The 27254-nt window shown below is 49.7% G+C and overlaps 1 protein-coding gene across 33 annotated transcripts in view; it reads right to left on the bottom strand.

The window, feature by feature from the left end:
* The window catches only part of EPB41L1 (erythrocyte membrane protein band 4.1 like 1), a 127640-nt gene that overhangs the window by 25923 nt on the left and 74463 nt on the right, over positions 1-27254 (bottom strand). For 17 of the 33 annotated variants that reach the window (XM_043602487.1, XM_043602485.1, XM_043602483.1 and 14 more), the window contains 10 exons: positions 25973-26077; positions 25332-25374; positions 21727-21802; positions 18691-18909; positions 16251-16338; positions 15594-15746; positions 14135-14232; positions 13741-13916; positions 10898-11046; positions 7362-7544 (listed from right to left, as the gene is read on the bottom strand). In XM_043602487.1, the coding sequence (XP_043458422.1) occupies positions 7362-7544; positions 10898-11046; positions 13741-13916; positions 14135-14232; positions 15594-15746; positions 16251-16338; positions 18691-18909; positions 21727-21802; positions 25332-25374; positions 25973-26077 (1290 nt within the window). Of the gene's footprint in view, positions 1-4452; positions 4558-7361; positions 7545-9961; positions 9998-10897; positions 11047-13740; positions 13917-14134; positions 14233-15593; positions 15747-16250; positions 16339-18690; positions 18910-21726; positions 21803-25331; positions 25375-25972; positions 26078-27254 lie in introns of all 33 variants that reach the window. The other 16 variants (XM_043602472.1, XM_043602473.1, XM_043602480.1 and 13 more) reach the window with 2 other exon arrangements.

A 27254-nucleotide genomic window follows, 5' to 3' on the forward strand; every position in this document is an offset into this window, starting at 1 on the left:
GGAGGCTGGAGAGGGGATCTCGGCCTCTGCTGGCCTGGCCCCTGACGCAGCAGATCTTCCACAAATCGGGATCTCCTCCAGCTCCTTCCTCAGTTCCATCTGGCCCTCCAGCTGACCACCTGAGATCCAGCGCTTCTTGATGGTCGCCTCCCCAGTGCCCACCCTCAACTGGGAGCCCTCAAGGAGATTTTCTGCCAGTGTGCAGCCTGCAGCCAGAGAAGGCCCTCCTGGGCCTTCCCTGACCCAGGGGCCTTCCTCCCACACTGACTCGAAGTCTTCAGGGCTTGCAATCATCCTTCCTTGTTGCTGGGTCTTTGCTCTTCTGACTCCCACCATTTCTTCTGTGGCCACTTCAACTTTGAACTTGTCCACCAGGATGTTTACCTTGGAGAGTCTGCCATCAGCAAGGATATTTGTGAGGCCTGCCTTACTTTCTTCCTGCTGCGTGGTGGCCGCTTTTAGGAGACTGAGTTCTTCTGGCCTAGTGTACTCTCTTTCTATAAATACCCAATGCTCTGAACCCTGTGTTTCAATTGGAGCAAGAAGAGTTAACATGAAATATAGGCACATGAAAAACAGGTCACTGTTTCCTGTGCAAGAAGGGACCAACCTACCACCAAAAGTTAACATGTCCCCAGAACTGGCTGGGGGGAGAAAGGCGTGACAATGCTAGTCAGCCTCATTAAGGCTACCCTTCCCGTCAAGGCACCCAACAAATTATTTACCAACTCCCCTCAACCACTACCCCAACTTGGTAAAATGGGATGGGGTCTCATGCCCTCCCCATGTTTAATCATGGGACAATGGAGATCCACAGATGGGCCAGGACTCTTCCTCTTCCTTTTTTAATAATACAATTGCCACTGTCAGAGGAGAAAGTAACTTACATCACATGGAGTCTTTGAAGGTTAGAACAAAAAGAACTCCTAAGAAATCTTCTAGTCCAATTTCCTCATTGTGCAAATGTGTAAACTGAGGCCTAGAGAATGTCAGTGACTTACCCAAGGTCACATTTAGTTCATGGTAGAGTCAAGAAAAGAGTGCCTGATTTTTGATTCCTAAGATCCTTGCTGACTTATCTCACAACCTACAGAATACGGATCCCAGTTGTGATCTAATGTCAAGAGGGAAAGCACTGAATTAAATTCCACAGGCTACAGCCTAAAATCTGACTTTTCTGCAAGAGTTCCTGGGAAGGAAAGAGATTAGAATGGAAAATGCCAAATGCGCAGCTCAAGTCAGTGCCAGTCACCACAATGGCTTGAACAGCTTGAATTTTGTAGGGTTCATTCCCAGGGAAAAGAATACCAAAGCCAATTCTTGGAGAATTCTACACAAAATCCACAGAAAGAGTAGAAAAGGGCTGAACAGAAGACATCATGGAAGGAAAAGATCTAAAGACCCAAGTATCTATCACCTGTCAAAAGCAACAAGAGGGTAGCACTGTCAAACTGTCGACAAAACAGCTTTCAACATCCTTCCTACAGTCCGTCAAACAATACTTAGGAGGGAATGATGGACTTCAGAATCATTAAAAAAAAGCAAGAAGGCCACTGGAATTCTAATGTTGCAGCCAAAGAATACGTTCTTCACATAAAATCTCAATGGAAGTCCAATATGTAACCCAAATACAGGCTGCCATGTTTAAGGGGGAGGCCTCGGCTGCCCTAGTGTCAAGGTATCACCCTCCTTTGAAACCACTGCTCTGACTCAAGCCTCTTATGGTACAGATGTGGAAACTGAGGCCTAGAAAAGGTAAGTACCATGTCCAAGGTCAGAGAGTGAGCTAAGGGAAAAGGCAGGCCTAGAATCCAGTCTCTGACTCCAAGTTCTGGGAAGTGCCTCCATGGTAAGATGTGCCAGAAGCTGCTCCCAACAGGAGGGGAGAGATTTATATGACTGGGCTCTGACTCAGGTTACGGCCTGATGAAGAGTCTGTCAGACCCCATTAGATCTGAAGGATTCTGAAAGATCAGGGAGCGCTGTAAACGCTCACCTCCACTCCCTCAATCCATGCTAGCAAAATCTCCATGGTTCTCAGGGAATGAAACTTCATTGAAAGAGTCCTGTCCCATCTGTGGATCCTGCCAACAGGTAAGAGAGACAAGCGGAAGGTAGAAGGCCCATGTGTAGATTTCTGGGATTTTACTGCAGGTTGCTAAGTCTCAGGACAATACCATGTGAACCATCCCAAAGAAAAGTGCTTCAAGAGCCTATAGAAGCCAGGTCTCTTTTCTCTTCTACTGAGGAAGGAGGCACCCTCAGTGGCCCCCATTTCAGCGTGTAGTGACATCATCAGCCTGGCAATGGTGGCCACAGATGGTCAATGAGACCCCTTCTGGAATATTCTTGCCCCAAGTCTAACCAAAAACTAGTTTCTAGAAACTAGAAGCCTAGAAATTAAGCTGAGTGGGGTGGGAACTAGCACAGTATAGAAAGAAAAATTCTGCAGAAAGGAAAAAGGAAACACATACTTATATTTAGTTAATCTGTGCCAGGCAATGTCAGATTAAATTTAATCCAAATGGTGATGTGGAAAGCAGATACTGTTACCCTTATTTCAGAAGGGGAAACTGAGGTTCTCCAGAGTGGAAGTGACTTACACAGATCACAGAGTGAGCAGTGAGGGAAAAAGAGGCTCTGCTTTTAACAAGTGAAAATCCTGAAAAGAAAAAAAAAGACTTGAGAGCAAAACAGAGAGAACTTCACTGGCACGAAGGCACCGGTAGGACTGCACCTGTCTGAAAGCTGTTCTGACCCTACTACACAAGGCAGATGGGACGTCTGGTAGCCCTGTCACCATTCTTTCCACAGAGCCAGGGGACCTGCAGTGCCTGTTCAGAGCGCCCCCTGCTATCAGCTGGAGGTACTGCGGCAAGGAGCTGAAGCTGTAGAAGGAAACGGAGCCAGTTCTGTTCCCACCCAAGCCATGACAGGGAGAAAATCTCCCATCAGGCAGTTCTGTGGTCTCTGGGCTGTTGAGTCCCCACCTGGGGCTTTGGGTCACATTCTGGGCCCTGCTCTTTACAGAAGACACCCAGAAGAGGGGATGCAGGACAAGAAGCCCTCTAGAAACCACAACCTGGGAGAAACCTTTGAAGAAAGGAGGAGTGTTCAGGGGGAGAGGAGGTGCTTAACTCTGAAGGACTGTCCTGGAGGAGGATGCAGAGCAGATCTAAGGGCAGCAGGGGGCAGAGCAAGGCCCATAGACAGGTAATCCAGAAGGGCAGGTTTTAGTTCAACATGAACACTTCTCAATAGATGACTGAAGACAAAATGGTCTGCTGATATGATATGGTATGGTCGGAATGATAAGAGCCCCCTCTGTGGAAGGAGCTAGAATGGACGATTTTCAGGGATGCTGATGAAGGGCGCATGTTGCCCACCACCCCTGCTCCGGAGTATGGGCACCTGTCCTTGGCTCTAGGAGCAGCTCTGTGCTCCAGGGCATCACTTTTTCCCTAACCTTGGGATGCTACTGACTCCTGTCCGACTTCTGGTAGTTGTTTTAGTTTCACATTGAAGAAAACTTCGGACAGGAACTGTGATTTCTGTTTTACCACCTATGTGCTGACTTCTGTCTCTTTTAGAGTTTCAGCACATTTTTCAGCAGCTAGAAATTTTTTCCATGGGAATTTAAAAAGGGAGATGCCCTCATACGTACTTTTTGGGAGATGCCAAAAGGGGAGGGCCAGATATCAGGGAGAAGGAAGTTCCACCCAGATGATTGGTCAGTACCTCCCAATCCTCATGGTCTATGAGCTCTTGCCAGGGAGGAAGATACAGTGCCACCCACCCCCCCCACTCCCTGGACCTGGATGCCATGCCTAGCGGGACTTAGGAGCCCTCCCAACCCCCCTGCTGCCATCCTGGGCACAGAAGTGATGCTCTCCTCATTAGAACACTTGCCTGGCCAACATCTCTTCAACCCCAAGGAATCTCCTTGGAGCCAGATGCCCACTTTTGTCCGCCTGCCAAGAGTTTAGAGAAGATGAAGGCGGAGGATGAATGAGAAGCCATCCCCTAAACAGCCACTGTTAGACCTTACTCGGGCTTCTGAACAGAGAAAAGACTTCAGGGCAGAAGGCATTTAGGTGCCATGACCCCTGATCCCAAGCTTAGACATCAGAGCCTGCCTGTAAAGTCAGGAGGGCCCAAGAGAAGGAGATCATTTCAGCCTCTCCTTTGAAGCCAGAGCCAGACTCAGACTGTCCTGTCTTCTCAGAATATGGTCTCAGTCTGATTCCTGAAAAAACAATGGATGAGGGAGGGGCTGGCCCTTTATGGATCCCTGGGATGGGGACAATCTCTTGTCACAACATGGGGATACAAGGGCTACCCATTGCTTCCACCTGCATGGCAGAGCCTGGTCCACCCCCCTCACCCCAGAGAAAGGGTTTTCTTGAGACCATTAGAGTGGCTGTGTGTGGGCGGGGAAGTGCCGACAGTAACCTCAGGAGACGCTGCGAGGCTTTTCTGAGTGAACACTTCCCAGCCTGTGGCCGTCCCAGGCTCAGGTGCCAAGTCCTGCGGAGAGGTGTCCTGGGTCCTCCGGGACTGCAGGGGAGGCCCAGGGCCGGAGGAAAGGGAAAGAGGGAGGAAGGGAAGGAGAGACAGAGATAGGAAAAGTGGGAGAGAGAGGAAGCAGGAGAAACACACACACAGAGCCTGTAAATAGCCCAGCTTTGTAAATCCCACACCCTCAGGGTTTGTGGCTTAGATCAGGAAGGAGCCAGTGGGGCAGGAGAGAGAGGAGCTGCCCCTTGTGGCCCTTTAAGGGAGGAAGGCCCACAGTCAGCGGCCAGCCAGCACCTTGGCTTTGGACCTTTTTCTCACTGCTCTCATTCAAGAGGATGTGGAACCATACCACTCTTACTCCAGAAACTCTTAATCGAGAGGCTGGGGAGCCATACCGCTCAGACTCTGATCCCAAATCTGCCCCGGGTGTCTTTGGTTTAAGCAATGGCTCAATCCTGCAGTTTGGGTCTTAGCCCTTCATAAAGTTATCTTTGAAATGAAAACCTGGGTTTGGGAAATGGGAACTCTTCTTAAAATTTGGAGCCCCTATTTTGATTTAAGGTCCCCCTGTCTTCCCCTTGGTCCAGATGAGGCCCAACAACATATGAGGAAGCTACTAGGACCTCTCTGATGACACACTCTTGCAGGAGAGCCCCCACAAAGTCTGTATTTGGATCAGGGATTCCAGTCACCATCGGCAATGGCCCCATAACCATACAGCACTTTGCAGTTTCTAAAGTGCTTTTATACCCACTATTTCACTCAGTCTTCCTAGCAAACCTATGGAATGGCAATTTTGGTCCCACTTTAGATGGGCTGACTAGGCTGTGAGGCTCAGAGAGGTATTGTCACCCACCCAACAACCCAGTCCGGTCCTTGCCTACAGCTTCTCCCCATGTCCCAAATCTTCAAGGGCCTCTAAATGCCAGTGGGGGCCTGATAAATGGTTCATAGCTCCAAGCTGAGCTCCTGGAACAGAATCCCTTCCAGCAGGTGGACTACACTTCTTGGAGCAACAGTGAGGGGCAAGGGTTGGAACAGATTCCACCTTTTAGGAAGACCCATCTCTAGCAGTTCCAGCTATTACCAGCAGGTGGGGCACACTCCCAAGCCAGACTGCTCTGAGGCACTTGGAAGCTCCATAGCCCAGATCCCCAGGGCTCATGGGGCCCTCCTCTGCTGGAGTCCCACCCTTTCAAAGCCATCTATCCTCACCCACAGCCAGGCCACTCTGGTCAAGTCTCTCAGGGCAAGAGGAGTGGGGCATGTAACTGGATCACCAGACCAGCTCCCATGGCCCAGGCCAGAATCTTCAGGGTCTCATTTGCCCCAGGGATGATCACAGAGGTCCTCAGTAGATGCAGATTTGCCCTCCTTCCATGGCACTGAACTTAAAGACCCTCAAAGCATCCCTAATATTGTGAATCACCAGCAAGGAAACTATAGGCCAGCAGCCTCACTGGACGAGGCCCTCTGTTATCTGGCATGTCAAGGCCATATGGGGAGTGCTAATTCAATCAAATGTTTACTTATTAGATCATGACTGCATCACCAATTTTCAAAGCATTAGAGAGCAGTACATTCACAGTGGACTCTATCCTGGTCTTCACAAGATTTGGTCTTGCTCTCAGGAAGCTTTAATAGCAGATACAATGGCCTGGGACACAAGAAAATCAGGGTCTGGTCCCTCTTCTATCAGCTATGACACTGAACAAGTACTTCCATTCTGGGCCTCGGTGCCCCATCTGTAAAGAGATGACCCTGAACCAAGTAGGCTGAGAGTCCTTCCAACTTTAAAGGGGTTCTGATTTGAAACTAGCCCCAGGACTCTCAAAATGAAATAGTAAGTAACTCCTACTGAGCATCTAGGGACTCTACCAGTCCCTCCATGGTTGATTTTCCTGGCTCCTCACAACATTCCTATGAAGTAGGTACTTTTATTATCTCTACCTAATGGAAGCTCAGAGAGGTTAAGTAACAAGCCCAGAGTCATCCAGCTAGCAGGAAAGCAGAGTCAGAATTCAAACCCAGGTGGTGTAAGTCTAGATCTGTTGGGTTTGAGACAAGTAAGCAACAGTGCTAGAGAGAAAACACCTAAGTATAAATAGGGGTTAAATATTGCCAAGATTTTGCAGTGCTAAAAATAATAGCTGGGATTATAAATACAGGAATTCTCAAGGTCCTATCTTTATCTCTTTTTCATTTGAGAAAACAACCCATGTTTTCCACTCTGAAAGACAGGTGGGTGTGGGATCCTTTTCTGAAGCAAGAGGCGCAGGTCTGATTTTTTTGGAGGATTCGTTCCCTCTAGTGGGCTCCAAGGATCCTTCCAGGAGGGAACACCCCCCCACACATACACACACACCCCACACACACACAGCCCATCTGTGTTTTCACAACAGGCGCTAAAGGATCTGGTTACTGGATACAACTACTGGGATTCTCAAAGTTTAGTGTGCATGAAAATCACCTGGGGCACTTGTTTAAAATGCTGATTCCAAGGCTCTATCTCCAAATATTCTGATTCTGTCGGTCTGACATGGAGCCCCAGAACCTACATTCCTAACAAACACCCCTCTCCATTGTACTCCGGCTGATGGAAGGGGAATACACCAAGCCACAGTGTCTTCTGAGTTTTTCAAGGTGGTCCCTGGGGCCCAAGGATTCCAAGATACAGTGAATTTGTCTTTCCCAGCCTACCTCCACCCCCATCCCCATCAGCACCTTGTGCAGCAACTCGAGGAGGCATACAGGTAAGAAGGATGAGTGTAAGTCAGTGCAGAGCAACCTTCCCAACCCTTTTTACCCAAAGCCCCTGTTGAGGGGTTCAGGGTGAGACCTACCTCATTGGCTTTCTCAGGAGTGCCTTTGGGGGAGGGGGAGGCGGGCGAGGAGGGCAGCCTGCGCTCCCGTTCCCAGTCTCGATCCCGGTGGATCAGTTTGCTGTTGGGTTCCTTCAGGGTCCTCTTGAGCTCGTTTATGCTGGCCTGGTGCTTGAGCAAGACATCTTCTGGCTTGTCTAAGAACTAGGGGTGGATGGAGAGGGCAGTGGGTGTTAGAGGAACAGCTCCAAGCAGGGGATGCAGGGCACGGTGCAAATGGTAACCATGGCGGTCGCTGCCCTACATCAACAAGGTGATTCCCATCCAGGACTCCGTCTCACCCTCACTGAACCCCATGAACCAAGCGGGGCAGACATGATTAGCCCTGACAGGTGCACAAAGCACCTAAGATTAAAAAGAGGATCAAAAGGCACTTAAGATTAAGAAGAGGAGGCTTCTGGCCAAGCACCACCTTTTCTTTCCCTTTGCCTGGTTCCCGCCCTCAAAACCAGCAAGGTAACTCAAATCCCATAAGATGGGGTGAGTTTCCACTGGTGCTATGCACCAAGTCTCAACTGGGCATGGAGGTGACTTTCTTCTGGTTACAACCAAGGCACAGTGAGAACTGGCCAACCCTGTTCACTGGGCTGCTCTGGTCCACTCCCTGGCCTCCGGGGCACCTGGTCCCTTCCAGCCAAGACTTGGACCATTGTGCTTAGCAGGACCCTCAGTCTAGGCCCCTCTTAGCCCAATAGGTGAGTTGCTCAGGTCCTAGGGGGCTTAGCATGCAGATACTCCTTAAGCCAGGGATACCCAGAAAAAATGAGCCACAGGAGCCAGGAAAAGATTGTGTTCAGCACTCTCTACTGTGAGCCACTACTTTTCCTAATCACCCAGGATTTTCTGGATACCTGGTGGATACCAACTCCTCAAGAGCAGACAGGGTAAGATATGGCTAGATAGACAAAGTAGGGTGCTGTGGGTATTCAAGATATTAGGAGAAATGGAGACCAGGAAGAAGAGAGGTAAGGCTGGGCACAAGAACTGATCTGGGTATAGCTGGAGTCTTAGATGTGTCCCCCATTAAACTGCCAAGTTTGAGCTCAAGCCAGTGCAGCATGACCGAGTAATCCACCTCAAGGTCAAGTGAGGATCAGCCTTTGCACAGGAGCCAGTAGGCCTACTTTTAGGGGTGGGCTGTTAGCTCAAGCATCTTTATCTGCAAGGCTGTTTTAGGATTCATGTCAACTCAATTCAGGACAAGAAATGAACAATCTCAGCTTATTATAAAGTCAGATCAGCTGATTCTGGAAGAATTACCTGGAAGGCAAGCTTGCCCTTGGACAAGGCTAAAATCTTCCCCTGGGCTTATCTCTGGCATCCAAGGATCCACTATGATTGACTCATGAGTTAGGAAGGAAATTGATGCCACTGAGGCTTCTGTTTTCCCTCCAGACATCTGTCTGTACTTCCAGTATCCCTTCCTGAGCTGAACTGCCCCAGAACAATGTTTGAGAAGTCAAACCCGACAGGGTTTGCACAAAGCAGTGGGCTATGAGCTGCAATGGACCCAAGATGTGGCTTGTGACCTATCCTGAACCTGCCACACTGGCTCTGTGGGCACATAGCATTCCTGAAGACGAGAGAGAGGGAGCAGTGGAACCCTGCGATCCTTGATTAGGGTTAAGGGCTTTGGGGAAACCTAGTCCACATGTCTTGCTGTGCAGATGGGGGACTGGGGCCTCCAGCGGCTTACCCATGACCCTCAGAGAGTCAGGCTGAAACCCAGTTTGTGGGACACCAAGGTCAGGCTCTTACGCCCCAGCCCCTGTCCTCTCCCTCAGGGCCTACAACAGACTGGCTTCTAGAGTAGTACAGTTTCAGATGAAGAGTTGGGGATTGTGTGAAAGGAAAGGTGAAGTCCTTAACACAGAGGAGTAAGTCCAAAGAAGCAACGGAAGGGAGAAGGAAGAGGAGAGAGAAGAGAAAAGAAGAGGCTCTCCACAGAGCTGGAGCAGCAAGCTCCACCCAGAGGGAGGGAAGCTGGAGTGTGAGAAGGCCAGAAGCATCCTGAGGCTCCTCCCTCCCCACCCCACCCACATTCCCACATCTGGTTGCCAACAGATACAAAAAGAAGCTTGGGGGGAGGACACAGAGGACACAGAGGAGGTGGAGGCATGACCAAACAGTGGTATGGAGGAGATGAGTCTGAGGAAGGGTTCGGGTGGGGGTGGGGGAGATGAGACCAACGAAAGCATGGAATGGACTGGAAGAGCTGGCAGACACAGGCCGGATGGTCAGCAGTTGGGAAGCAAGCATGGGGTGGTAGGAAGAGGCAGAGTGTGAGGCTAGGTAGAAGGAGGGAGGGGGAAGCAGTTGGTTAGGGAGTAGTCTGAGCAAGGAGCTGGATAGTGGAGGGAGAGAAGGAAGGGTGGTTGGGGAGGGAGAGGGGGCAGGAGGAGGGAGGAGCCGTAGTGGGGGGAGGAGTATGGCCGAGGAACAGAGGCAAAGCTGAAGCTGAGATGGTACCAGGACATAAGCCTGGGGTGGACTGTGGGATGGTGACAAATGAGCTGGGGATACGAATGGCTGGGTGAGTGGTGACAGGTCCCATGCAGTACCTCCTGCTTGTGTCTTGGCGTGGTTTCCTGCTCCGGCTAGCGAGAGGCGGGAGAAGGAGAAGGAACCGGCAGGGTCAGTAAAGCAAATGGATTAGAGGCACCGCAATGGCCCCTGGCCAGGTCTGGTGCAGCAGGTAGCCCAGAGGATTCTTTCCTGAGGAGCAGGGGCCAGGGAAGCTGGTGGGCCACCCAAGGGGCAGCGAGGTAGCCAAAGGTGTGGGGTATGAGGCAGGGTGCTGGCCCGGGGAGGTGAAGAAGGGGGTGGGAGGACTGGGGGCAAAGCAGGCAGTCACACTCAGTAAACAGGACATGAGGGCTCTGGGCATTCGTGCTTCTTGCCGTCAGCATGTATGTTCAGGGGCCTGTGCTCCAAGCTACAACTGCATGACAGAAATACGCTATACCCATGTGTGCACATGCCCGTGTGCATGCTTCTTGCATGTCTGGGTGCATGGCCCTACTGTGAGAGGGGTAAAAAACTGTGAGTGAATGCATGCCCACCGGAGGCCATGCGTGCCTGCAGGAGTGTGTGCACAAGTGTGTGGGAAATGCATGGGGCAGCAGGAGGGGACATAATTGAACCTCATCCTTGTGAAGGCCTACAGGGACACCCCATCATGCTCTGGGGAGGAAGGGGCCATGCAAACCCAAATCACAGTCAAAGGGGCAAATTAGGAGTGGGCAAGGGGAGGCTGAAGTCCTCTAGGGGACAGAGTGCCCCTGTGGGGAAGCAGGACAAAAGGAGGGGAAGGGGCAGCGTGCCTACCACCCAACACCAGGGGATGTCAAGGTATTGGGCAAGGCCCTGTCCATGGTGCATCCCATAATGAGGGTGCTCGGGCACAGCTGGAAATACCTCAAGGCCAAGGCCAAGCTAGACCCAGAATCAGCCTCCTGATCCCCAGGTCAGAGGGTATGAGAAAGTCAGGCTCCTACCTTTAGCTCCTTGATCTTGGTGGGAGTCCTGACCTCTCCCTCCTCGGCCTCTGACCGCCTACCCCCAGACTCGCCATCCTCCTCTTGCTTGTCACCATCGGGTCCTGCGTCATGGTTCTCACTAACCGAGGCTGGGCGGGAAAACTCCGCTAAAATGGGCAGAGATGGCCAGGTGGCCTTGTGAGACCTCTCCCAGGGGGACGGACAGGGAGCCAGCCCTGCCAACCGCCCAACCATGGTTGGAGTGGAGCACAGACATCCACATCTCCAACAGGTCAGGGATAAGTACAGGGGAGGTAGCGTGTCCAGTCATGAGGATGGTACGAAGCAGAGCTGCCTCCCAGCCCCAGACCCCCTCCTGACTTCTATGGCACTAGAGCCCAGGTTTAATTCTCAAATCCATCTCTTCTTGGCTGTGTGACCTTGGGTAAGTTATACAACCTCTCTGGGCCTCAGTTTCCTCATCTATAAACAATACTTATTTCAGACAGCTGAGGGGAGGAATGAATAAACTAATGTGTGTAAATACTTAGAAGACAGACTGGCACAGAGTGAGCCAATTCAACCAATGTTGGACCACAAATGTTGATGTTTTTGTTGTGGTGGTTGTGACAGAATACTCACTTGACCATTATTTGGCAATACATAGATATTGTGAAATTAGCTTTTACTACTGAAAGCTAAAGTCCTGAGATTTGCAAATAATTTAGCCTCTTTATAAATTAGGGAAAGTTCAGAGGGATCCCTGCAATAACATCTTTCTCACTCACTGGCATTCCAAAGTACTTTTCTGAATAGGAAAGAAAGGGATGGAATTAGAGGCTTTACACTAGGCACTGGACATAATCCAGACTACGCCCATGGATTATGTCTTGGTGGGAAACAATGCCTGGAAAACACTGAATTGAAATGACCATGGCATGGATTATCCTTGGGGCTGGCCTAAATTAAAAGAGAGTAATTATTCTTTCTATTCACATATACTCACTTCGCAAAGTGCCCTTTTATGCACACCATCTCATCTGATCCGCACAATCCTCTGTGTTGATGGCTAGAATGGGAATCACTTTCCTCACTTTACAAAAGATAAATTGAGACTCCAAGAGGGGAAAGTTCCCACTGGTGACCTTTCAGTGAATCAGGACAAAGACCTAGGTCTCCTGGCTTAGAGTTCAGCCTTCTGGTCCTCCAGAGGGATGTAGGAGAGGATGAGCCTCACCAGCTCTAGACCAATCTTTGCTGCCCTGCACAATCTGGGCTTCATGTAGGAAGCTGCAGGGGAAAATAAAGGGACTGTACTTTCCCTTTGCATAAATGTTAGCTCTCAACCCTTACTTAGCTCTCCTCCCACTCAAGGAGAAGAAGGAGCTTCCTCAGCCTCAAATGGACCTTTGAAAAACTTCATGTCCTCTGAACATGGTCAGGGAGTCCTGGGACAGGTCTCACTTCATACTGCAGGAAAAGTATCAGACTCTCCTGATCACCTGGAAAACTCCTAGGTATCCTTCAAAACCCTGCCCAGTTGTCACCCTCCCTTCAAAGCCCTTTCTGCCCCTCCTAGACAGAATTAATCCCTCTCTCCTATATTCTGTTTTGTGCTCTGTATTCTGTATATACTTCTCCCATGGCTTGAGTCACATTACATGCCTACAAACCTAGCGTTCTATGGGCTCCTCCAAGGAAAGGGTCATACTTATTCTAACACTTGCAAAATATTTGTTGAGCAGAACTGGCTTGCCTAGAGCAGAACTAACTACCCCAGTGTGTCCTGGGAATAACCACTGTTTCCCCAGGCAAGTCCCCACCCCTTACCTTAACCTACCCTCTGCAAACCTAAAAGCAATAACAATTTATTATTGCTACAACAAACAATAAACCATTATTGGGTATAATTTATTAGGTCCTTCTATGTGCCAGGAACTTTTTGAGGGGTTGTAGAGGCATGACCATATTTAGTTCTCCCTATAACACAACTAAGTATGTATTACTTATTTTGAAGAAGAGGAAATAGGCACAGGGCAGTTAAGCTCTAGACCTTCCAGCCATTCATGTATGGATATTTATGACCACTTCCTGGCCTACAGAGCAGCTGGTGAGTACGAAGGCTGAGATTTGAACTCAGATTTGCCTAACTGAATCTCCCCAATGCCCATGTGGCCTCTGAACCTCTCCTACAAACTTCAGTGTGCATATCCTGGGGAGAGTCCTTGGCCAAGGCCCAGGAATCTTCATGTTTAACCAGCTTACAGGTGATTCTCTCGCAGGTGGTCTGTGGGCCATGTTTTGAGAAGCCCTGGTCGGCTGGATACAGGACAATGTAGGGCCAATTCTCACTGATATTAAGGGCACCTGTCAGCCCAACAGGAATAGGGCAGTGGAGAGCACCATGTGGTTAGATGTCGATCAGTTCACTGGAACAAAAAGAATGACTGAGAACAACCAACCCCTCAGCCTCCCATCAGGTAAGGCATCACCAGTCACATTGCACATTGCAGTCACAATATACCATTCTCCTCGGCTGACAGTCTGTGAATCACTAAGCATCATGGGTGGGGGGCCAGAAAACCATATGGCTGAACCTGCAACCCCAAAAGGCCACGACTCCAGGAAGTTGCGGGAAGTCCAGAGAGTGGCAACATCATATTCCAGCGAGAGTGATGCTGTAGCCTAGGCGAAACCACCAGGGTTTTCGACCCTGCATGCACCAGGGTCTCGGGCCACCAGGCTTGCTGCAAATCAATGTGTGAGGTGTCCACCACTGTCACTGCTCATTCTGCAAAAGCCGGTGTGCCCCCACTTCCCACTAAATGCCACCCCTCTCCCATCTCCCATTTGGGGCATACCTCCATCAAGGCTGCGGGACATGGTGTACCGTTTGCTGGAGGAACGCTCAAAGAAGGGCGCGGGCCGATCAATGAGGGCGCTGGCCTGGCGGGTCTGTGCCTGGGTCCTCCCACTATACCGGAACTTGGAGCCCATCACCAGGAAGCCCTTGGGTGGGGGCTCAGGTGACACCAGCCTGCAGTGGAGTGAGGAGGTGAGGAGGGGGATCGGACCTACGTTGTCAGGCCCAAGGCTAGACCACAGCTGGCCTTTCATCCCACTGTCCCACAAGCTACAAGTCAAAGTGGTCCATAACGGGAGAGACTTGGGTAAAGGGGCTTTCACGGAGTCCCTCCGAGTTCCTTCTCCTGCTTCCCCCCCTCACAGAGCATACGACCCCAGGGTCAGGCTCACCGGAAGAATGTGTGGTGCTCGATGCAGACCTTCCACAGCCTCTTGGCTGACCGGTGGTTTGGGAGTTTAAAGCCAATTGTGCTCTCAAACTGCTCGTACTGCGAAACCAAAGAGAGTGGGTTAGAAGCAAGGCTTGGGCCCTTGTGCTGCTGGTCCGTCCTTTCTGAACCTCTTCTCAGGCGTGTGCGACTCTAGCCTGTTCATTCATTTACTCAATAAAGTGGACAGAACCCTTACTCTGTGACAAGTCCTAAGCAACAGAGACAGCATGGTGACCAAGACAGAAGATTCTTGGGGACAGGGAAGGGGGATGCTCTGATAACAAATTAGTAAACAAAACCACTTTAGATGCTGATGAGGGAATGAACAGAGATGTGTGGTGTGACAGAATACCTGGGCAGGTGTGGGGATCAGGATCTGTCCTAGAAAGGGTGATCTGGGAATGCCCTCTAAACAAGCGATCTTTGAGCAGACATCTGAAGGATGGGAAAGGAACCCACTATGTGAGAGAGAATTTCAGGTAGAGAGAACATCAAAAGCAAAAGGCTGGAGGCAGGAAAGATCTTGGCTCATTCTAGGATGTCAGGTAAGGCCAAAGGGGCTGGAGCACAGTGCACATGGGACAGAGATACATGGGAGAGGTAAGTGGCCACACCTGGAGTTCAGAAAGTAGCCCATGAGCCAGAGAGCTCTTGAAAGATTTAAGGTGGGAGAGTGAGCGGGGAGGGAGGGGGGTAGTAGTAATCTCATTGCATCAGACATGACCTGATGAAAGGGACTTTTGAGCTCTTTTTGGCAGTTATGAGAAAAATGGTCTGAAGGCACAATGGAGGCAGGGGGACCAGTGAGAAGTACCTTGTAGAAATGTAGGTGAGAGATGGTGGCTGTTGGTGACTGGTACAGTGGAGAAAGACAGAAGCAGATGGGTTTGCATTTATTCGAGAGGTAGAAATAAATGGACTTTTTTGATGGGTGAGGTATAGAGGTTGAACATATACATGTGTGTGTGTGTGTGTGGTCATGTATTTTGGTATGTGTACATACTTGAATATTTCATGTAAGCAAATACATGGATATGGATGGCCAGGTACTCATTGATCTGTGTAACTTGGATATATGTGGTTATCTTTATGTGTGCTCCCGTGTTTGTGTGTTATGTCTGTGTGTAAATGATGTTTGCATGTAGGCACATACATAAGGCATGAAGTCTTTTGTTTAAAGTAGGCTTCATGCCCAATATGGGACTTGAACTCACGACCCTGAGATCAAGAGTCAGATGCTCTACTGACTGAGCCACCCAAGGTATGAAGTCTATGTAGAGAATCCCAGAAGAAGAGTGTTCTCTCCTTACCCAGGACCCATGTATACTAAGTAGGAAAAACCCAGGCTCAGATGTCAAGGTCTTCTCTCCATTCTAGCCAATTCCAGTGAGAAGAAGGGGTTCCCAAGGCAGGCTCACCTCCCCAGGCCGGATCTTGATATAGAAGTTACTCCTCTTATAGGAGATCTTGAGAATCTTGGGCCAGGCGAAGCGGTTGATTCTCAGCCGGTCCCGGTAGATAAGCAGGCCATTGGCACAGACTCCCAACATGATGTCAATGCCCTCAGAGTCCTGCGTGAGTAGACACCATCAAATGGCAGGCCTGGAGTCCACACCTGCCATCCGGCCTGAAACCCCTTCCTGAGCTCTGCTTCTAAGAGACTCCGGGATCAGGGTTAGAGCCTACATGCTAGAGCCCCTGACCCACCCCACACAGTCATTCACTCTATTCATTCATTCATTCTGTCATTTATACACCCAGTTGCTTTTTTGATCATTCTCTCTGTCACTTACTTAATCATTCATTTGCCAGAAAACATGGAGTGATACATATGTGGTACCAGGCCAAGCTCTATGTGGTACAAACAGGTTCATAAGTAAATGTAATATAAGAAAGGATTATGGAACTTTGAGGAATGAGAAATAAGAATATAAAAGGATTCAGGTTGGAGGGAACACAGGGTCTGGCACACCAAGCCCTCTGGAAGCACCAGGGACACACACACACACACACACACACACACACATACACACACACACCCCAGATGCTAGGCGGACCCTGGGACCCAGCAGTACCTTGGCATGGTGCAGGTCTACTCCATACATGGAAAGCTTCTTGGCGTTCTCTAAGAAGTGGATTTCTGCTTCTCCTGGAGTCATGCCCCTAAGAGAAAGAACATGATCACAGACAGCCATGGAAAAGGCCCAGGCCTAAGTCCTGCTGGCTGAAGGTGGCTGTGATCAGAAACTGTGATTCTAGGAAAACAAATGTGCTGGAGTGGGCATATGACTAGGCCTCGCCCAGTCCTTCCCCTCTGCTCTCAGTGCAAGATGGTGCACCCCCAGCCCCGGCTTCAGCCACCCAATCCCTTCCTGTTGCCAAAGCTCAGGTCTAGTCTTGTCTCCTCTGGGAAGTATTCAAGGGATGAGGTGGGAGTCGGGATTTCTGCTTTAATCTGCCACTGAGTTAAATGTGAGCCATAAATTCTGCTTCTCCTTGACTGAAGAGCCATTGTGGAAGACATTGTTCATTATAATCACCCAGGGGCTCCTAAATTATCACCCCCATAAGATATTTCTCTCTGAACTTTGTATCAGCAACCACTTCATCTCCCCTGAGAAGCAGGTGCACGTTCTCCTTTCTGAAAAGAAAGTTATGTAATTCATCAAGTTCCTTCTTTGCTTTGGCTGCCAGGAAACTGTACATTTTCTATTTAGTAACGGCTAACATTTATTGAGCACTACATGCTGGTTAATGTTCCAAATGCTTCACGTGTATGAACTCACTGAACCCTCGTAACAATTCTGTAAGGTATGTCTTACCATTATTCCCACTTTATAGAGAAACCAGCACAGAGAACTCAAATAACTTGCCTCAGGCCGCACAAACTATTAAGCAGCAAAGTCAGGATCTCAGTCCAGACAATGTGGCTCCAGAGTCTGTACTCCTTCCGAATCCTTCACTTACATCTGTTTCCTATCCCCTGGGCCTCAGTTTCCTCTGCTCTGTCTACCTCAGTGAGCTGCTGTGTGAGATGCCTGGACACTAGATGTCCAGGTGCTTTAAGTCAAAAGAGCTGTAAAAGCTGAAGGGGTGGCTATTAGCATTTCTCCAGCCTATATTTGAGCTTCTTTCTCTGAATCATCAGGACTTTCACAAATCCCTAATACATCTTGTTACCTATGACAGGAATGACAGACGGTGGGGCAGGCAGGCCGTCCGTCGCTCCCTATTCCTGAGCCCAGGCAGACACCGCTAACCAATGCGGTTTCAGTATCCTGCTGAACATAATACAGTAGCAGCCACTACTACCCAGAGTTGGTGTGCAAGTCTCTGAGAGGCACACTTGCCACTCTGGACCTAGCACTCCATCACACTCCAATGGGCTTTCCTCCCCCTGTACACATTCCCTCCACATCCGGTCCTAGGCCTCCTCTCCAGATGCAGCCCCCTGGAGACAATTCACCTGATTCCTCCCATCCTCCTTAGCAATAAGGTAATATCACCATACCCCGTCCCCCCCACACACACACACATACACAGCACTTCATGGCTTATAATGCACTTCACATCATTTATCAAATTAGGTTCCCATAACAACCCTGGACTTGGAGCTCAAAGCACTTCCAGCTTAAAGGACCCTTGAGGCCATTTGGTTCTAGGTGATTCCCCCCAGGGGTGGTACCAACCTCACGGCAGCATTTGGAAATGGGGGAGGGGGCATTTGGTTGTTAGATGACTAAGAAGGTGTTATGGGCATTTGATGCCTGTAGCCCAGGGATGCCAAACATCCTGCACAATGAATTCTCCTGCCCCAAATACCAACAGTTGAGACACATGGATAATCTAAATCCATACATGTGCAAGTGAAAGATGGGGCTGCTAAGTTAAACAGCCAGCTGCACAATGACCCATCTAGTTAACCATCATCTAACTCCTAGAACAAGGTGCTTTCCGTTGCACAACTATTCAACCCCTAAAATCACAGAGAGCAACAGTTAAGTATGTGGCATGTCTGTAATGTGTGCCATTTAGTCCCCCAACAACACCACAAGGCAGCTTCTATTAGCACTCAAACTGAACAGATGAGGAAACTAAAGCATAGGGAAGTGAAGTGACCTGTCCAGATCCCCTGGCTAGAAAGTGGCACAGCGAGAACATGAACCCAGGCAGTCCAGCTTCAGAGCGCAAACTTTTGAACTTCACACCAAGACTGAGACATCAGGACACAGGAGAGTTTTGCTTATCTCCAGCTGGCAGATAAAGAGACTGATCCTCGGAGGCCACAGACAGGGAATTATCATACCCACAGAAAAGCTTATGAACTTGAGGTCCCAAGAGGTCATTTATGGTCACACTGCTAGTTCCTACCATTCCCATTTGATAAAGACCCAGTGGGATGAGATGATTTGCTCTCAGATACACCTCGAGTCAGGGGCAGAGCCAGGCGGGGTACTTACAGCGCAGCATCTGGGGCCCTAGCTAACGGCTGAGGAGCCAGGGGAGACCCCTCACCTGTACGTCTTGTGCAGCTCCATGATCCTCTCCTCCAGCTCCCGGGTCTGGTTGGGGGCAAAACGGAGCTCACTGACATAGTTGCCTACATGCTCCTCAGCATCATAGTCGCCCAGCTCAGCCTGCACAGCGTAGGAGCCCAGCAGGGCATGTGTGACGAAGGAGCAGGGCAGCCGGCCCGTGATGATGTCCGCCCGCAGCTGCAGGCACAGGTAGTATCTGGAGATAGGGGAGAGTGGCCATGGGCATGGGCCCCACCCCCTCCCTAGACACCCCCAGCACAGAGGCCCACCTGCCCATCAGAACCAAACTGATCAACACTCGGTTCAGCAGAAAAGGGATGCTCCTAGACACTGGCATTTCAGGCGCTGATACTTTGGGTGTGTCCTAAAAGGATGGTTTTGTACCATTTTGCGTGCCTTTAAATATTTTGTTAATTTCTAACTTCGAGGGACTTTTCCCTACTGTGGGAACATTAAATTTCTAACTTATTTTGAAGCTAAATACTCTGCTGGTTGACCATTCTTTAAATTTTATCTATTTTTAATCCTGCAATTAATATATTCTTATTGTGGAACAGATGTAAACTTTCTTGTTGTTTTGTCAATGTTTTTTTTAAATTTATTTTGAGATAGGGGAGAGAATGCACGTGTGTGTGTGCAAGTGGGGGGAGGAGCAGAGATCCAGGAGAGAGAGAATCTCAAGCGGGCTCCATGCTGCCAGCACTGAGCCCAACACGGGGTGTGATCTCACAAACTGTGAGATCATGACCTGAGCGGAAACCAAGAGTCAGATGCTTAACCGACCGAACCACCCAGGTGCCCCTGCAGATGTACACTTTCAGGATAATTCTAAATTTCTTCTTGATGTCTATTCTCAGCCCTAATCCCCTCCCCCAGGGATCACCCCTATTATCTGTGTGGTGCTCTAGATTTTCTTCCTTCATGGACATACAGAAATCCGCGTGTTTTGATTCATGGGTCTTTTTAACATGTACATGGTATCAAATCATACATCTAATTCTACAGCTTGCTTTTTCAAACCCAACTACGTGCCAAGTGCCCTTCCCAGATCAGCACAAACGACCTGACCTCATTCATTTTAACTTCTGCACCCCATTCCACAGCCAGGACAAACCTGTTTGCCAATGTTTTCTCAAAACTTTTTATTTTGCCTCCAGCTGTAAGTGAATTGTCTAAAAACAAATTGTTTTAAAAGAAACATTTCCAACCATAAGGCTATGGTTTTTTATAACTTTATGCACACTTGGATGATTTTACAGTTTTTAGATCCATTTTAAACAATTTTTTTATTGCTTTTTCAGTTATTGCATTAAAAAAATGTTTCAGTTCATTCTCAGGCAGTGATGCCTCCTTGCCCATTTTGCCATGTTTCACCATTATTTGCAATCATCTATTGCTTTTCCTTTTAAGTGGCTTTTACTCGTATAATTTTTACTGCTCCATGACATTATTTTGCGGTCTGAACTGAAGCTCTGACACAAAGTATGTGCGGCCTCAGTGTGCACTCAGGGCCAAGGCATAGGCTCAGAATCAGTAGTAGCTCAAACATCACAGGCACCAAGTGCGGGCCTAAAGGCATTTTTGTTCAAGTCTAAAAATTAGAAAACCACTGCCACTCTGACCAATATTTCATTTCATTTTGTCATTCTGACCAGTTTATTTTGAGCCTGAATATTTTTTACTAAACCAGCTGCTACTACTATCCCATTCCCTGAGGTCTTCCATGCCAAGCAGGGCTAGTTTCTCTCCTGGTGTCCCTAGAAGCCCAATGCCCGGGGTCTGGCACAAAGAGGAGAGATATCAGCAGGTAAGACCAGAGGAATGGGGACTAAGCTGGTCTACAACCCTCAGCCCTCTTGGAAATGGAATTGAGACCTTGTTGCTGAATCTTGGTCCCAAGATGACCTCAGGGCTTAGAGCAGGGCTAATGAGGCCAAGACTTCAGGTCTGATCTATCCCAGGGACATCTGTATTATCTCCCAAGACCACAGTTGGCATTGTGCCTGTGGCCCATTGCTTGGCAAACAGGCAGCCGATATTAAGAAGAGACCCAATGGGAGAGAGAGGCTGGCTTAGTAGCCCCTCCTCTGCTCTAAGAATAACTCCAAGCCATCATCTTATTATTGTTGGGAGTATGGGGCCCAGCACATGGATAACACAACCCCAGGATATCATGAAGTGAGATATCATGAGTTCCTCTTTGGAAATGGCTTAGATAAAGAGAAGGGTCTCTACCTGTTCTGATTCCAGAGGTGGGATGAACTCCCATAGAAGTTCTCATTCTGAAAAATGCCTTGCACCCCACTTCTAATCTTCAAGCCACGTGATCTACTGGCCCTGAGGCACAATGAGATTGTACATACAATCCATGTTCACTCCAGCAGCCCAGGCTTGCCTCCATGGGGCAGGGGGATCATGTCTCATTTGACCCTTACATGCCTGACATGTGCACAGGGCAGCACATGGGACCAAATCCCTATGGGCAAAGGCACCTGTGCTCTACTCCTGCCTTATCTCCAAAGTCAAAAATGGTGGTCCACCCAGAACATCAGCCTTCAGATGTGTTTGGCTTGTCCCATGCAGAGATGGCCTCTATCATGATTTTTAGAAGTTTGAATTAGCTGCTAACATTTGAAATTTGTGGATTTTCACTCTCAAATCTCTAGCTTCACTTCAACAGTTCCCACATGGCACTGATTTCTGGGGCTAACAGCAATTGTTTTAGATGGTGTGTGCCCTCTTGAATTTCAATTTCAATCAGTGAAATGGGTCCCAATGCTGCTTGGGATGCTTCTCTCTCTAAAGCTGAGGGTGCGCTACCACTGCCTACTGTGTTTGCATCACTTTTTCTTGCACTGAGTCAGCTTCTTTTGTTGATGCTGTCTGCCTGGACTTGCTACAGGCATCTCAGTTTGCAACTGCCACATCATCACTGCCCCGTGTCTACCAGGGCCGGGTGCCTTTGTTCCTAATCACATGGCCAGCACACCTACCCCCTCTCTGCTGCCCTCACCTTGTGATGTCTTCTGTCAGCTGGGCAGGATCAGGGGGGTAGAACTTGACCGTGAAGGCAAAATTCCAGGGGCTGCCTAAGAGGAAAAGATAGGGGAACAATCAGAGAGGCCCCATCACCCCAGTGGGTGACCCAGATGCATCATACTATGGGCAATTTCTCAAAGTTTTCTCATATCTGTAACTTCAGGACAATCTAATCAGGAAGACTGGAATATTATTCCCACTTGAAAGATGAGGAGACTGAAGTTCATGTTGAAAGACTCGTGAAACAGCAATGGGAAGGAAGGTAGAAAGAAAGAAGAGCAGTGGTGCATGTCAATCCTACTGGGAATCACAAACATCACTTCAGGAAACCTTGCAGCAACTCCTATGAGAAAGTCTTATGATTATCTCCATTTTGCAAATGAGGACACTGAGGCCCAGTCAGTAAAGTGGCCAACCCAAGGTCACTCAGCTAAGAAACAGCAATGCTAGGGCTCAGACCCAATCCTCCTAGCTCCAGAGCCCATGCTCCCTCCTCCACATCAAAGTCTATGCCATTGGATGTTAACAGGAAGAAAACAAATCATATCAAATGGGTTCCTTCACTGTGGACTTCTCAGAGCCCTCACTCTGCTGTTGTCAATTGCACCCCTCAAGGGGACATGCATTTAGGGGTTTCCCAAACTTATTTGACCTGCTGTGTCCATTTCTCATAGGGCATCTTGCCAGATTACTGTTCCTAGGAACCCCCTTCATAAGACTGCCCTGTGCCAGGTTGGCTCCACATCGGATGGCAGAACGGGGTTGTTAGCAAGACCTAAAAGGCAAGCGTAACGAGCAGAAAGTAGCAAAGGGCTTTTCACGGGATAAATGTTAAACTCCACACTGAGATACAACCAATCAGTGGTACACAAATAGGCAGAGAGAGAAATAAAGACTGAAGTTTTAGCTGGAAACAAGCTTCCCAAGCCAGGAAAAGGGATGACCACTTAAGAGAGAGGAGGCCTTGGAGGAAGGCTACTATCTAGAACAATGGGCAGCTCACTCCTGGGACAATGTGAGAAAGCAAGGCCCATCCAAGGTAGGACCATGGTCACAAAGGACTGGAGGCCATGCCATTACCACCATCCTTGTCCCTGTGATCCTCACCGTCTTCCCCAAAAAGCTGTAATGTCTCCAGCGCTTACTAAGTGCCGGTCACTTTGCTTGCTAAGAACTGTCCACACACATATAGGAGTTCAAGCTTCATAATGATCCTGAGGTAAATTTTTTTTTAATTTTTTAATGTTTTATTTATTTTTGAAAGAAAGAGACAAATGGAGGGGGAGGAAGGAGGGGCAGAAAGGGGGACGGGGGGAAGGGTAGAAAGAGAGAGATACAGAATCTGAGCCAGGCTCCAGGCTCTGAGCTGTCAGCACAGAGCCTGATGCAGGGCTCTAACCCATGAACCGTGAGATCGTGACCTGAACCAAAGTCGGACGCTTAACCGACTGAGCCATCCAGGTGCCCTAAACTTTTGTTTTTATAGATGAAGATTCTAAGAGAGTAAGTCACTCTCCTAGGGTCACTGAGCTAGTCAGCGGTACAGAACTGGGATGTAAGCTCTAGTCACCTGACCCCGGAACCCACAGCTAAAGCGGCCTCAAGGAGAACAATCCCCGTCTCAGGAATAATAGTAGTAGCAGTAGTAGTAATAATAGTAATAATGACAGATAATACGTACTAGATGCTTCTAGGTGCAGGCACCATTCCAGGTGTTGTACACATGGTAGCTCATTTACCCTGCACAACAACCCTAAAGATAAGTCCTATCATTATCCCCGCTTTACAGGTGAGGAGACTGAGGCACAGAACAACTGAATAACACAAGAAGTAGTGTTGAAGTTGGGATTCAAATCCAGTCAGTCTGGCTTCCAGTGTCTGTCTTTCAACCATCACACCAAACTACCTCAGGGAAGCACCTACTATGTGCCAGGTGCTGTCCACATGTAACTGACACCTCGCCTTGTGAGGCATGAACCCTAATCCACTTGCCAAGGAGAGACAGAAGCCCAGAGAGGCACCCAGAGAGATTTAGGAGGAAATATACCCAGCTCTGAAGCCCAAGACACAAGGACCCACGGTGCTGCCTTCAGGAGGCTGAGGGGCTGAGCAAGAAAATGGTGGGGCGCCTCACTGGCTCGGTCAGTGGAACATGAGACTCTCGATCTCAGGTTTGTGGGTTCAAACCCCACATTGGGTGTAGGGATTACTTAAAAATCTTTTTAAAAAATTGTTCTATGAGGGCCCCAGAAGGCAGAACAAAGATGAATGGGTAGAAGTCCCAGAGGTAGGGATGGAGACTCTGGCTCTACCGAAGGAGGCAGAACTGCTCCTCCATGACCTGAGATGGTCACAAGCAGCAGCCATTCACGAGGCCTGGGCCGTGCTGGCCGGGGCTGCAGAGATAGGGGACCGACAGACTCCCTGCTCTGGGGAAAGATGCTGAGTTCCAACGATTCTGTCTTCTGCCTCTCCTTTCCAAGCTCCCGGTCCTCCTCAAACAGTGCACACTTGGCTGCATGTACGTGTTCCAATTCTTGCAGGCATGAGAGGCAGGCCTCCCAGCTGGGTTGGGACTCCTAGGGACAGACCGAAGCCCAGGCCTAGGACCCTGTCAGCCCCAGAGGAGCATGCTTCATCTGTGTGCCTGCCTCTTTGTCTTCAACTGACAGGAGCCTACAGGAAGAATCCCTCCAGCCCCTCCCGGAGAGTCAGCTGGCATCCCTGGGCCCAGCTGCCTGCTGTCATGGCAACAGGCTCTGCTTTCCAGCCCCGAGGACCAGGGAGTCCAAGCACAGCCAAGGGGGAGGAGCTCCCAGTGGAGGCATCTCTGCTTCTAGGCTCCAGGTCTCCACCTACTGCGTGCCCCCTGGCTGAGCACCTACTTCCTCCCTTCTGCCATTAGAAGGCTGCTCCACCCCTCCCAATATGCCCTTCCTCTCTGAGCCAGAAAGGACAGGTTGTCTCTTCACGCCAGGCCTTGAAAAGAGAGCAGGATGGTGTTGGGAGGCCAGGGCTAAAGACCTGGATTGGCCAATAGTTCACTCTGCGACCTTAGGTAAGCAACTGCCTCTCTCTGGGCCTCAGTCATCTATCATTAAAAACAGAAGATGGCCCAGACCAGGGCAGGCCTAGCTTTTCCCTAACATGTTAACTCCCATCAGTTGGCCGTGGTCTGCAGTGTTGTGTGGATGAGGATTCTGAGCTGAGTCAAGGGTCACAAATCATAGAAGTTTACACCAGCCTTGGACAGGAAGGAAGCTGTTTTCAGGCCATCAATGTGTCCCCTTATCCTAGATGATTCTGCAGGTCCCTTCTAGGCCTATCACCCTGAATGCATCTATGATTCCTCTGCTAACCTGCTGTGCAACTCTACATGGTCATTTCTCTTGTGCCTGCCTCGGGTTTTCATTTATAAGGCAATGCCGGGCCTTCCCAAGATGTGCTGTGTAGCACAAATGAACTCATGGTTCCGGATCCTTTTCCCCAAGTAGGAGAAAGCAGCACAGCTGGAGCCCCTGCTGCCTGGAGACCCCACCCGCCCTTCCACAACATCCCCAACCATGATAATCCACTCACTCCGAATCTGCTTTTTGATTTCCTTGGAGGGGTCCAGCCAGTTCTGAAAGAGAAGATAGGGTTCTTTAGAGAGAAGATGGGGGAGAGGGCCAGACAGGGCTAGGAGAGAGAGACATCCTGAAATGGCCTGTTAGCACCCTGGTGGGGAACACCCTTCCCGGACTGAGCAGTCTGGGCCCTTTGGAGCTGGAAAGTGAGGGAACGAGATCTCCATTCACCACCGGGCTTGGGACCCTGGATCCATGGCTGGCGTTGCTCTGAGGCAGCAGGGTGGGCAGGTCCCTGCAGCTGCAGTGGGACAGGTGGAAAGGAAGAAAACTCAGATAGGAGCCTCCCAAGGTGGGGAAGAGGTACTGGGGTAAGTGTCTCAGGTCCCCCAGGAAGCCAGGCCATGGCTCTCCAGGTATGCATCTGGGGGGGGTCACTTGCAGGTCCCCAAGAAAGGACTTGGTGGGAGGGGTAGAGACAGAGAACTGAGGCAGAAAGGGCTGGCTGAACCTTGGGTGCATGCAAACGGAAGGCACTTAATGAGAAGCTAAGGACTGATGGAAGGAGTGGGATGCAGGCAGGACTATGGGGGCCTAAAAGAAGAGGTCCCCACCCCCACCCCCGCACAGCACCCTGCTTGCCAGCACAGGTACCTTCTGGCTATCAGCGTCACAGAAGGTCAGGCCAAAGTAGTCCTTCTCCAGGAGGTTGAGGTGCTCACAGACCAGGTCAAACAGCACCTGGCCCCGGCCATGTTTCTGAAGAAGAGAGCAGAGTCGCTATGAGGCCAGGACATACCTCAAGGGGGGGTTCCACCAGGGCAGGCTTGGAACCCCCAAGAGCCTTCCGGCATCTGAAGATGACCTCAGCACTCCCACCACCCATTTGACTCTGCTCCTCGAGTCCTACTGGATCCTGTGACACTAACGCCCAGCTCACCAACTGCCTTCTTCCAAGCCCTGCTGGGTTTCTCCTAGACCTTAGGCCGGCTTTGGGGAGTGGGGATGGGGGTGACTGATTCCTCCTCCTTTGAGATTAAGAGAAGGAGGCTAACTTTGACCCAAGGAACAGAAAAGCCAAAAGTCAAAGCTGTGGTTGTAAGAGGAAGAGAAAAACCACCTGAAATACAAGGGACACAGGCAGGGGAGAAGGGAAGGGTCTAGGACTCAGGGTCACAGTGTGACTCTCCTTCCCTGACCCTCCCCTTACACTAAGTCTGAGTGACATCCAGGGCAGCCCAGCCTGGAATGCCACCCTCTACCCAGGCAGCAAGTAAGGTTTTTATAGGGGCTCCCGGGGCCTACAGCCGCCTCAGCTGGGAGCAGCACGGTTAGAGCCACTTCCTCCCGCACTCCCACACAGCTAGGCTCAGTACCTAGCTGAACCACTGTCTGGGCCTGAGGATTCAGCAGGACAAAGCCCAGAACCTGGCTGGGTACTCCAAACCCACAGATGAGCACCAGTAAAAGGATTACAGGCTGGGAGAACATGAATCAGTCACTATTTAAAGAGGGAAGGGACTCCAGAGAGAGGGTGAGGTCCCTGAACTGTCTGGCTAGATCACCAGGGGACTGGGACTGGGCCTAACTCTGGAGAGTAGTTTGGGGAAGCTAAGGGATTCCTGAGTCTGGAAGAGTCCTTCAGATAGAATGGACCTGGCCTCAGCCAAACCCTCCGTGCCCTCCTGGGACAAGCTGAAACTGCATCTTGGGCCAGTGTGGGTAGGAGAGAACAGGCGGAATATATCCCTTTCTTTTGCCCAGGAATAGGCAAGATGTTCACCTCGTAATCCTTCTATAGAAGAAATAAACATTAAATAAACAAACAAATAAATACAAAACAACCCTGCAGAGAAGAGGGACCCAGTCTACCAGGGCCCAGAAATAAGCCATGTCCCTTAAGACTGGGGGCACTGGAGGGGCGCCTGGGTGGCGC

This window comes from Prionailurus bengalensis, chromosome A3, assembly GCF_016509475.1.
Source record: "Prionailurus bengalensis isolate Pbe53 chromosome A3, Fcat_Pben_1.1_paternal_pri, whole genome shotgun sequence".
Classification (NCBI taxonomy): domain Eukaryota; kingdom Metazoa; phylum Chordata; class Mammalia; order Carnivora; family Felidae; genus Prionailurus; species Prionailurus bengalensis.